This window comes from Scheffersomyces coipomensis (genome assembly GCF_036884675.1).
Source record: "Scheffersomyces coipomensis strain NRRL Y-17651 chromosome Unknown DFJ63scaffold_4, whole genome shotgun sequence".
NCBI lineage: Eukaryota > Fungi > Ascomycota > Pichiomycetes > Serinales > Debaryomycetaceae > Scheffersomyces > Scheffersomyces coipomensis.
The window spans coordinates 1301221-1312256 of NW_027042895.1; the positions used below are offsets into that span (position 1 = coordinate 1301221).

General features: G+C 31.6%; 4 protein-coding genes across 4 annotated transcripts; 2 read left to right on the forward strand and 2 right to left on the reverse strand. All coding sequences in view use genetic code 12, as the record gives it.

Moving 5' to 3' along the window:
• Positions 1-384: 384 nt before the first annotated feature.
• On the forward strand, positions 385-1434 carry ADH1 (Adh1p; the record flags this gene model as incomplete). The annotated part of the gene is made up of 1 exon (XM_064906215.1): positions 385-1434. The coding sequence occupies one exon, from the start codon at positions 385-387 to the stop codon at positions 1432-1434; it is 1050 nt and encodes a 349-aa protein (XP_064761911.1).
• Positions 1435-2452: 1018 nt separating this feature from the next.
• Positions 2453-2830, reverse strand: DFJ63DRAFT_313694 (uncharacterized protein; the record flags this gene model as incomplete). The annotated part of the gene is made up of 1 exon (XM_064906216.1): positions 2453-2830. One exon carries the CDS (start codon positions 2828-2830, stop codon positions 2453-2455), a length of 378 nt encoding a protein of 125 aa, XP_064761912.1.
• Positions 2831-3426: 596 nt separating this feature from the next.
• DFJ63DRAFT_313695 (uncharacterized protein) lies at positions 3427-4023 on the reverse strand (the record flags this gene model as incomplete). Its single annotated transcript, XM_064906217.1, has 1 exon — positions 3427-4023. The coding sequence occupies one exon, from the start codon at positions 4021-4023 to the stop codon at positions 3427-3429; it is 597 nt and encodes a 198-aa protein (XP_064761913.1).
• Positions 4024-4187: 164 nt separating this feature from the next.
• DFJ63DRAFT_319379 (uncharacterized protein) lies at positions 4188-7374 on the forward strand. Its single transcript, XM_064907054.1, has one exon. It carries the CDS (start codon positions 4427-4429, stop codon positions 7295-7297), a length of 2871 nt encoding a protein of 956 aa, XP_064761914.1. The 5' UTR covers positions 4188-4426; the 3' UTR covers positions 7298-7374.
• The last annotated feature ends 3662 nt before the right edge of the window (positions 7375-11036 follow it).

The window sequence follows — 11036 nt, forward strand, 5'->3', positions numbered from 1 at the left end:
GCAACAAGACCATTTTTTAGAGGAGGAGAGTTGGAAAAGGAGGGGCAATTATTATTATTATTAATATTATTATTATGATGATGATGATTAAGATCATGTACATAGGTAAGTATGTACGTATGTTACCAAAGATTTTTTTTTTATTTTGCCATAATGAGATGATGGGGATTCTATTTTAAATTTATCAAATTAAGAATTTTAAAAGGGTGAACAATTATATTTCAGATTTGAAATATTTAAGGACTCCCAATTCACTTCAATTTTGAAATTTATTTTTAATTTTATATTTTTATTTATAATTCTTTTTATTTTATTCTTCTTTTCCCTTCATTATTCAATATCAATATCAATTGATACAAACTGAAGTTTAAAAAACAAAAAATTATGGTTACTATTCCAAAAACTCAAAAGGCTGTTGTCTTTGAAACCAATGGTGGTCCATTAATCTATAAGGATATCGCTGTCCCTGAACCAAAACCAAATGAAATTTTAATTAACGTTAAATATTCCGGTGTTTGTCACACTGATTTACATGCCTGGAAAGGTGATTGGCCATTAGCCACTAAATTACCATTAGTTGGTGGTCATGAAGGTGCCGGTGTTGTTGTCAAGGTTGGTTCTAATGTCACTGGTTGGGAATTAGGTGATTATGCTGGTATTAAATGGTTAAATGGTTCATGTTTAAGTTGTGAATTCTGTCAAACCACCAATGAACCAAACTGTGCTCAAGCTGATTTATCAGGTTATACTCATGATGGTTCTTTCCAACAATATGCTACTGCTGATGCCGTTCAAGCTGCTAGAATTCCAAAAGGTACTGATTTAGCTCAAATTGCTCCAATCTTATGTGCTGGTGTTACTGTCTACAAAGCTTTAAAGACCGCCAATGCTAAACCAGGTCAATGGGTTGCTGTTTCTGGTGCTGGTGGTGGTTTAGGTTCTTTAGCCATCCAATATGCCAAAGCTATGGGTTTAAGAGTTGTTGCTATTGATGGTGGTGATGAAAAGGGTGAATTTGTTAAATCATTAGGTGCTGAAGCTTATGTTGATTTCACCAAATCAAAAGATATCGTTGCTGATGTTGTTGCTGCCACTAATGGTGGTGCTCATGCTGCTATCAATGTTTCTGTTTCAGAAAAAGCCATCGCTCAATCCGTTGACTACGTTAGAGCTGTTGGTACCGTTGTCTTAGTTGGTTTACCAGCTGGTGCTAAAGTTGTTGCCCCAGTCTTTGATGCTGTTGTTAAATCCATCTCCATTAAAGGTTCTTATGTTGGTAACAGAGCTGATACTGCTGAAGCCATTGATTTCTTCACCAGAGGTTTAATCAAATGTCCAATCAAGATTGTCACTTTATCCGAATTACCAGAAGTATATGAATTAATGGAACAAGGTAAGATTGTTGGTAGATACGTTCTTGACAACTCTAAATAATTGAGTTAAAAAGATGCGGCTTATAGAATTTAGTTTTGCAGCAAACAGGAACTAAAAACAATACACATTTCTTTTGCTGTTTTTAAAAACTATTTCTACCTTTAATACTTTCAAAACTCATATCTTTTTTACGATGATTATGTTCTAGTTCTTATTTTCTATATATATTTACATTAATCAAATATATCACTTATTATTAAAAGAAAAAAATAAAATTGTATTGATCCGCATAGTCAAGAAAATTTTTGCATCACGGACTTCGCTTGGCGGCTCAGTTTAATGGTTTTGAGCTTTTTTTAAGAAAATCTGGGGTACAAAATTTATCATGAAGTACTTTCTTTGTTCTCTGCATATTAGGCTTAGATTGAACTTTTATATTCGTCTATTTAGTGAATGGCAATAAGAATTGGCCAAATATGATAGTTGATGTCAATCCATGGATAAAAGGAAGAAGTTTGCAAAAGCAGGAACGTCGCAAATATTTTTATCTCACGCTACCAGGCACCAAAGAATTTAAAAAGAACATACAGTATGTATATTTATTATAATAAGTTAGTAGAGAATCAGTAATTCTAATCAATGATTAGTTAGTATTGGTAACTTTCAAATAGCTATGCATAATTTCCAATCATGGTAAGTAAGGAATAACAGCAATATTAGCATCATCACTGCGAGGATAGAATAAGGATGAATATAACTCAGAATTGAACCATTGAACGACTTTGAAGAAAAGGATAAAGAACTAGTTTTATGTCTAATTGAATCTAAATTAGTTTTGATTTGTTCGAGATGTTCGTTGAGTTGAGATAAGTTGATAGAGTTGGTACATTCTTCATCTTCTAATTTTGTATTGACGTTATGGTTGGAACATTTCGTTGAAGAAGTATAGCCTTGATCCAGCATATTCAAAGGTATATATTTAGACAATATCGATGCAATTATAAAAAAGAGGTTACAAATTTAAAATCTTATCAAATAAATTTGCATTATTTTAGGAAACTATAAAATCAAACATTATTTAATTTGGTATGATAGCTGCAATTCTTTCATCACGCATATTTTTGAAAATAAATAAAAAGAATAAATTGGCCAATATCAGAAGAACCATCATCAGAGCCCAGAAGCCAGTTTCTCCTTCTGAATGATAGCAGTTGTTGCAACGAGTTGAAATATATATCTCTTGTTTTCCTTCAATATTTCGTTGAATGATTGAAATATTGCTAGTAATCTCTCTGATCCTTCTTTTAATTCCTGATATTATAGCGAAAGAATCTAACCGATTATCTATAGTATTTAACAGATTATAAGCAGCCATATTCTGTAATTTGGGAGTTACAGCTTCAGGATCTTTTGAAACCAATGGATGGTTTCCCTTCGAAGGAGTATTAGAGCGCATATCGATATAATCTTTACACAATTGTTATAAATACTGTTAAACTTATGAAATTCTGTTAAATATATAAAAATTATTTATTAATGGCGACGAAATTTCCGAAGAGAAACGGGAAGTTATAATTTTTAAATAACATAATATACAAAATTAACCATCAATCAAATCATTTATGCTGAGTAAGTTAAAGGACAGAAAAAATCATAACTCTTGGAAAGTTATGTAGTTACAGACACCTACTATGAAACATATTGTAATACACCTTCATGAATCAAAAAACCATAAAAAATTACAGATGAAAAGAACAGAATAGCAGAAATGACCATGCAAATGTTGGTACCATGCATGAGCCTGATACAGTGGGAACAATAAGGACCTTGTTTGGAATATGATCTATTGCTCATTTGTTATGGTTTATCGATGTATTCTATCGTGGAATAATTGTCAAACCTTTGAATAATAGTGACGAATTGAAGTCATTAACTCAAGCGGTTTAAGAACTGAAATTCAATTTAATCCAATGAGTATAATTGCCCAATTCGCAAATTTACCCCCTTGACTATACAGTCGAGTGCAGTTCAAATTTAATTCAATCCAACATATTAATGGGAACTAACTTGTGATAATCTTTCATTAACTAACTTAAGATTCTTCTCCAAATAATCATTATTAGTTTCTAAATTCTTGATTTTTGCTTTCAATTTCAAAATCTCTTGTTCTGCATCATATTTATCATTTTTCGATACAGCAAGTTGAACATTCCTGGCTAATATCTCATCATTAGCAACATTAACCAATTTATCTTTCTCTCTTACTTCAGTTTGTAAGTTCTTTATCGACTCATTTAATTTCCTTATCGTTTTGTCTTGCTTTCTGATATCACTTTGTTTTTCCTTCAACATGCTTTCCAACTTTTCTGATTTAAACGTAGCTCCATTCAACTTATCAATCAATTCTTGATTCTCTTGCTTCAATCGCATGTCTTCCTTCAATATATTCTGAGACATTATACTCAGCATCATTGCTTGTGAATCATCAATTACGTTACTATTACCCGATGTCTGCAAAACACCAAACGATTGATGTAGTTGTAATTGATCATTCAATCCCATGAATGCTTGATGATAGGCTGAATCATCTTTCTCAAACTTATCTCTAACCTCCAATGAATTTTTAATCTCAGCAACCCAGTTTGTCATGTTATTGTAGTCCAATTATATAATTACAGATTTAACATACCGTGTACTATCTGTATCACCACTCACAAATTATAGTCATTAAAATGTTTTGATTTTATATACAGGCACACACAAACAAATAACTGATTGCTGTAAATGATGATGATATTTATTTACAACTCTACAAGCATACTAAAAAGACGTATAGTCATAGTATTATAAACATCACTTTAACGATATATCACATAGATTGCATCTAAGACGCGTTATATCATCATTCTTTCTATCAGGTCACGTTTTGTTTTGGTTTAAAATCAAGTGGCGTATCCTATACCCAACAAAAACAATCCACATTAGTGTGATAGCTAACAGGTTGAGTCTAATCTGAAGTATACTGACACTTCAATCCATCTTTATACAAGAAATGTCAAGTCTACGAAAGCAAACTGTACCGATAACAAATGATAAAGATAAGACATCATCAACATTGAATAATTCTCATGATGGCAATCATCAATCTATACCGCAAACACATGCCGATCCTGGATTAGATACAATTACAGAGAGATCAAAGGAAAGTTCACAGGTTAGTCTATCAGTTTCAAATATAAATGTCACCGACCCATCTCAGCCACCAACAGATGATTCAAATAGGCCAATTGCTCCAGAAGTATCTAGCTGGGCTAATTCATTATCATTCTCTTCATTTTCAGCTCCACGTCCCAATTGGTTAACTTGGAATACTACCCCTAATGGAACTGTTGCTTCAGATCGTAGAAGTACAAATAGTCAGACTGATGAACATAATAATTCTGCTATACTAGATTCCCCAGAAATACCACCACAGAAAGATGCTCTTCCCATCCCTGAGACTGAAAACACAGTTAGAGCAGATTCTGTAACTGAAACCGAAACTAATATTGAACCATGGGTAGATTGGTCATTACAGTATAGAAGAGTTAGTTCGGTAGTTTCATATGTATATAGTAGGAGTACACTCAATGAAGAAGAAGCTATACCAGTATCAACAGGAGCAGTTGCTGGTGCACGGGGACCATCCGTAGTAGAGAGTTCAACAAGTCAGATAATATCAGAATTTAATAGAAAGAGCTCGTTGTCATCACCGGTTCGATCATCAATATCATTACCGAAACCTCCCACTATAAAATCTAAAACCATGTCAATATCCCCAGCTGGTTCACTTGTACTGAATCAAAAGAAAAAGACTCCATCCATATCCCCTCCTCCTTCTCAATCAATAGATCATCAAAATATCATACCTTCCAATGGCACAACATCACAACCAAGTCAAGTTTTATCACAACCGAATGAAGTAACTCCATTATTACTGAATGTGAATGAAAACAATACGGTTGACAATAGTTGGTTTAGTTGGTTTACATTACCAACATTTTGGAGTAGTGCTGCTGCAGATGATTCAGATGACGAAGAAGTACATAATTCTGAATTATATAAATCTGCCAAAAGTGCGATTGAAAATTCGAAGGAATCATCTCATTATGCTATAAAATGTACCAATATAGATATTAATTCACAAGAAGGTGGTATCAGAGAACTTGAATTGGCAGTCAGTGACACTATGACTGAACGTGAGCCAGTTAAGTATAGATCAAGAAAAAGACCATTATTACCTAATGAGGTGCAAGAGAGGACTTTAATTAATCGTACACCTACCCCACCACAACCCTCACAATCGCAATCACTGACACAAGCAGTTAATCAAACCCCAGTTGTAAATACTACGATTCAAAATGGTACCACATCATCTTCGGTTTCCATTCAAGGTGCCAAATCAAATGGTAGTGAAATGATTACTAAGGATCAACAACAAGCTATAGCTAAAGTTATATCACGTAAAAGTCAAGTATTACCTTCTATTGATAAGAATTTACGAACAATTACTTTAAGTACCAAAGTTCGATTATTTCTACAAGATTTAATGTGGAAATCGAGTGAAAAACATATTTACAGGAAGAAACCTCGAGATATTATTAAAAAACGATCCCAAATTAAAAGAGTGGTTGTGATTGGGATTCATGGATTTTTACCTATAAAATTAGTTCGTACCTTAATTGGACAATCAACTGGTAATTCAATTAAGTATGTGAGTGAAGCTTCCAAGTGTATCCGACAATGGTTAGAAGATAAAGAATCTTGTCAAGTTGAGATTAATACAATTGCATTAGAGGGTGAAGGTAAGATTGAAGACCGAGTTCAAAAATTAATGATATTAATTGAGAATTGGATATCATTATTAGAAACGAGTGACTTTGTATTTTTTGTCAGTCATGGTCAAGGAACACCAGTAGCGATTAATTTATTAAGTCGATTACTTGAAGCCCATCCTCATATATCACCTAGTTCATTAAAGAAAATTGGATTATTGAGTATGAGTGGGATTATCAATGGACCTTATAAAGGGCTTGATTCAAAATTAGTGATTCGAGCATATACACCATTTGAGAATGAAATAATTCGAGAATTATTTGAATTTCAAAATCCAATAAGTCAAGTATCTCAAAATTTAATTAATTCGTTACGAAATTTAGTAAGACGCAATGTTAAAATCACCTTAAGTGGATCAATTAATGATCAATTTATCCCATTATATTCTTCATTAGGGATAAATTTCAATCATCCTAATATTTTCCGAGATTTATTTGTGATTGAAAATAATAATGATATACCCACATTTATGATAAAGTTTATAAAAGTATTGATTATTATGAAAAACATGGGAATTAATCAAGATTATAAATTAATTCATCATTTGAGTGAAAAATGTATGGGAACAATCAACAATGGAGGTCATTGTAAAATCTATGGTAATGATGAGATATATACTATGGCGATTAAACATAGTTTAGAAACCACCAGTTTAATTATGAATCAAGATTTATATGTTGAGAATGAAAATATGGAAAATTTATCATTAGCATCAGTTGGAATGACTCCAACCAATTCCGACTTAAAGCGAACTTTAGGATCATCTACTTCAATTTCATCCACCACAGTTGCAACAGCAGCAGCTGTTAATACCATTACAACTGTCACTCAACCAGCATTAAATCTTTATGAATTATCGTGGAATTTACGGAATTTATTACAAGATTTACTTTCAATAAATAATATTGGAAATGTGGCATTAATTCGAGAGTTAAATGATGAAATTAAGTCTTGGGATTTGTATAATCCTCAATATAAAATATGGAAAGATTTACGACCTGTATTTGATATTTTTGGAGATATTGATATTGAAGAATTAAGATTATAGAAAATAGAATAGTAATTCAATAAAAGTTATAAATAATATAATATGATATAGATTAATAAAATATTATTAAGATGGTTTAAGAAAGGAAGGAAGGAAGGAAGGAATGGAAAAACCATACTTTCAAAAGTAGGCTTTGCAATTACAAAATAAAAAAAATTATTTTTAAAGCGAATAGCTGTAATTACTGAAAATACAATTACCATTCCTTCCCCTTTGATTCCGTATCAAAGAATCCATTGAACCTTGTAGTGTAGTGTGACGAGACACAATTGATACGTATCTACCAACTTAACAGACAATCATGTAATCAAAATTACCACATTTGAAAAATAAGAGAAATGTGGAACCATTGAAAGAATGCAAAATAAAATGGCAATGTAAATGGAAATGAAAAATTTTTCACATTGTTATAGATTTGCTTTTTAATCTTTCCTTCGTTATCGGTAGGTGGGTGGTTTCTAGAAAATCGTCATTGTTCAAAAGAAAATTTTTCTGGGGAGGAGACATACGATCTCCTGTCCGCACTCCGTTTGCGGAACTTTAAAATAAAATAAAAAAAGTTTTTATTTTTTACGAAAAAACTAAAAACGCAAAAAAAAAAAAATATTGAAAAATTTTTCAATCTCCACAAAAGGTAAATAATTTCATAAGTCTAACCCTGTGACAATCCCAAATCACGTAATTCATTCAGATTGTGATTGGGTATAGTTGTACCTACAGACAATGCATGGTATCCCCCATATCCTTATGACTTAATTCTGACTCATAAAAGTCCAAAAAACAAATGTCATAATGCTTCCATATGCACGTTAAAACCATGCAGCTTAGGCTCTAATTACTCTACTTTCTTTATGTTTATGATTATTATTACAAATTATAGTTATATAATTTTGTTCTTTATCAATAATAATCAATTAGAAAATAATCAATTTTGATTGATTAGAAGTATTCTAGAATGATTGAATGAATGAAAGGAAAATAAATTAAGCCTAATCTTACGTTTGACTTATTTTTATCTAATTTTGATAAGGTTCAATTTATTCTATGCATTAAAACACAAATTTATTTTTGTAAATATGATTAAAATAGAAATTTAGTTCAGTTTAGATTAGAATTTTGTAAATCGTTTAATTGGAAACTATAAGCTTAACTTTAATCCTATCAATTGACCTCCATTCATACCAAAAAAAGTGGGAGTAAACATAAAACTAGATTTGTATAGTGAAAAATGCTAAGAAAAGTCAAGACAATGTAATGTAAAAGTCTAAGGGTCACGGTAACATATGACTGACATCATTATTGATTATCGAAATGAATAATAATGATAATACACACACAAATGAAATTTAACTTCGTCTCTAACACAAAGAAGAAGATACGGGAGATATGGTTAATGAGTAGATAATAAGGGATACGACTCATCTATTGATTAATCAGGAAGGAGGGAAGAATGGATGTAAGGGAGGGAGGGGAGAGATAGGATTAAACAATTTTTGGTATGGATGTACCTTGATACACCTGATAATAGATGTAAAATTAATCTTTTAGGTATACATTGAATCATCTCCTGTATATAACTCTGGCTACCAAAAAAAAAATACACATAATTCTAAAACAGGAAACTAAACAATGAAAAGGATAAACAGGTGCTAACCAAAGCATATGATAGGATAAAGGGCAAGTGTAAACCGGTGTGGGTAGTTCCTGTTCAAGGAGGAGAGTCATGCATTTCAAGTATCCGTTAGGTAGAACAGAGAACGAACCCACATTGTATCTAACTAACTAAATCATTTTTAACTATGAAGTGAAAATTTTTCACTTGATGCGAAAAAACTAAAAAAAAAATAAAACCCTTTAGCGGAGGGAGGGAGAGTGTACCAAAAAAAAATATTTTTTAAGGTTTTTTTTTTTCTCCCCATGACTTTCCTAAAGGAGATCAAAAGTGAAATTTTTTTTTTTTTTGCAATGGAAACATTTCTGCAATTGAATTAAAGTTTTTAATTTAATGCAATCAAAGAAGTATTATCAAGTATATTTGATATTAACCACGGATTATAGATAAGGGAAAGAGAATATGATAAGGAGAATGAGGATGAGAATGAGGATAATCAATTGGAAGGGGGTTGACACAAGAACGGAAATCGAGGCGATGGAAGTATTTCCGTTTTGTTTAAGGAGGAGGTGGTATTACATTAAGTTGACTCAGTGTCAAATTCTTTTTTAAGGGCAAAAAAATAATTAGTTAGATTTAATAGGTTAAAAAATCATGGGGGATCTATGTTATCCTTCGATTTGACTATGACTCGTTTCCAACTTTTAAAATAGGTACGAAAAAAAAAAAAAAAATAAAAATAAAAAAGACACACACACAAAATGATAATGAATTTGCAGTATTAAAATTTATTTCATATCTATCTTATCAGTAAGAGTTGTATGGTATGATATGATATTGATATTGATATCATTATGACCATAACCAATTGCACAGTTGTAAACAAAACAACAATTGAATGATTACGAATAACCATGGATTATCCAAATCTAAAAAGAATACGGTGTTTAGATCTACATGGAATGAAGGGGAAACCAGTATTTAGGAATGAGAAAATTTTTTTCATCTTCTCCCTGTTTATGTGTGGATTTGGTCTTCCACGCTAAAGGGAAAAGCATCGGTACGTGAATGCGAAAAAAAATACTTACTGACTACGCACTAAAGCATTCTCACTATGCTCCACAACCATCAGAAGCACCACCACCATCACCCCCCATTCACCGCTTGTACCGTGCGTGCGCATTACGTTTTTTCGTTTTCAGCGACAAACAATTTTCCTAACAAACTATCACTCCCCTCCGCCTGTCTCGCTCAAAATCTTTTTTTCTTTTTTCGCTCTCTCGCTTTCTTATCACAACCAAAAAAAAAAAAAATAACAAAAAAAATTGTCATTTTATTTTTTATTTTCGGCTTTGTAAAATTTCTTTTTATTTTTTTTTTTTGTCCTTCGTTGTACTATGACACAAAACATAACGCAAAAAAAAAAATAATCAGTCTCTTTCTGTGTATAAGAACTAAATTTTTTTTTATATATAAAACTCTCCATATTTCCATAATCCTTTTAATCATCATAATTTATGTTTTAATTTCCAATAATCATTCCTTATCATTGCTTACTTATAACTCATCCATAAGGCTCCTGCTTCTTTTGTGTCTACTATCTCCCCCACCTGCTCCAAAAGGCTTATCATTTCAGTGATCATTTGATACAAAAAGATCATCTGTCAATCATTCAATCAAACAAATATAAAGAAAGAATCATCATCATCATTTTTTTTTCTTTTTTTTTATTTATTTTTTTTCACAATCACAATCACAATCATAATCATCATCATCATCACACTTATTTTTTTACCTTTATCACCCCAGCTTAAAAGCAATCAATTATCAAGATAACTACTCAAGGTAATACTTCTGCTACTGCTACTGCTACTGCTGCTACTACTACTACTACTACTACTGCGGCTGAAGATTGATCATCAACTTGTGATAATCCAAACTACAATTAAAAAAAACATTCAAATCCTTTCCCCATAAAGTTTTTCACATTGAGTTTTATTCAATTTTCATTGTGTGAGTGTGTTAGCATCAAACTTTAACCGAAAGTGAATAATAAAAAAAGGAAGAAGGAAATTTAACCTTTTTACTATTACTTACTTACTTAACCTAAGTTACCTTAAGTTACAT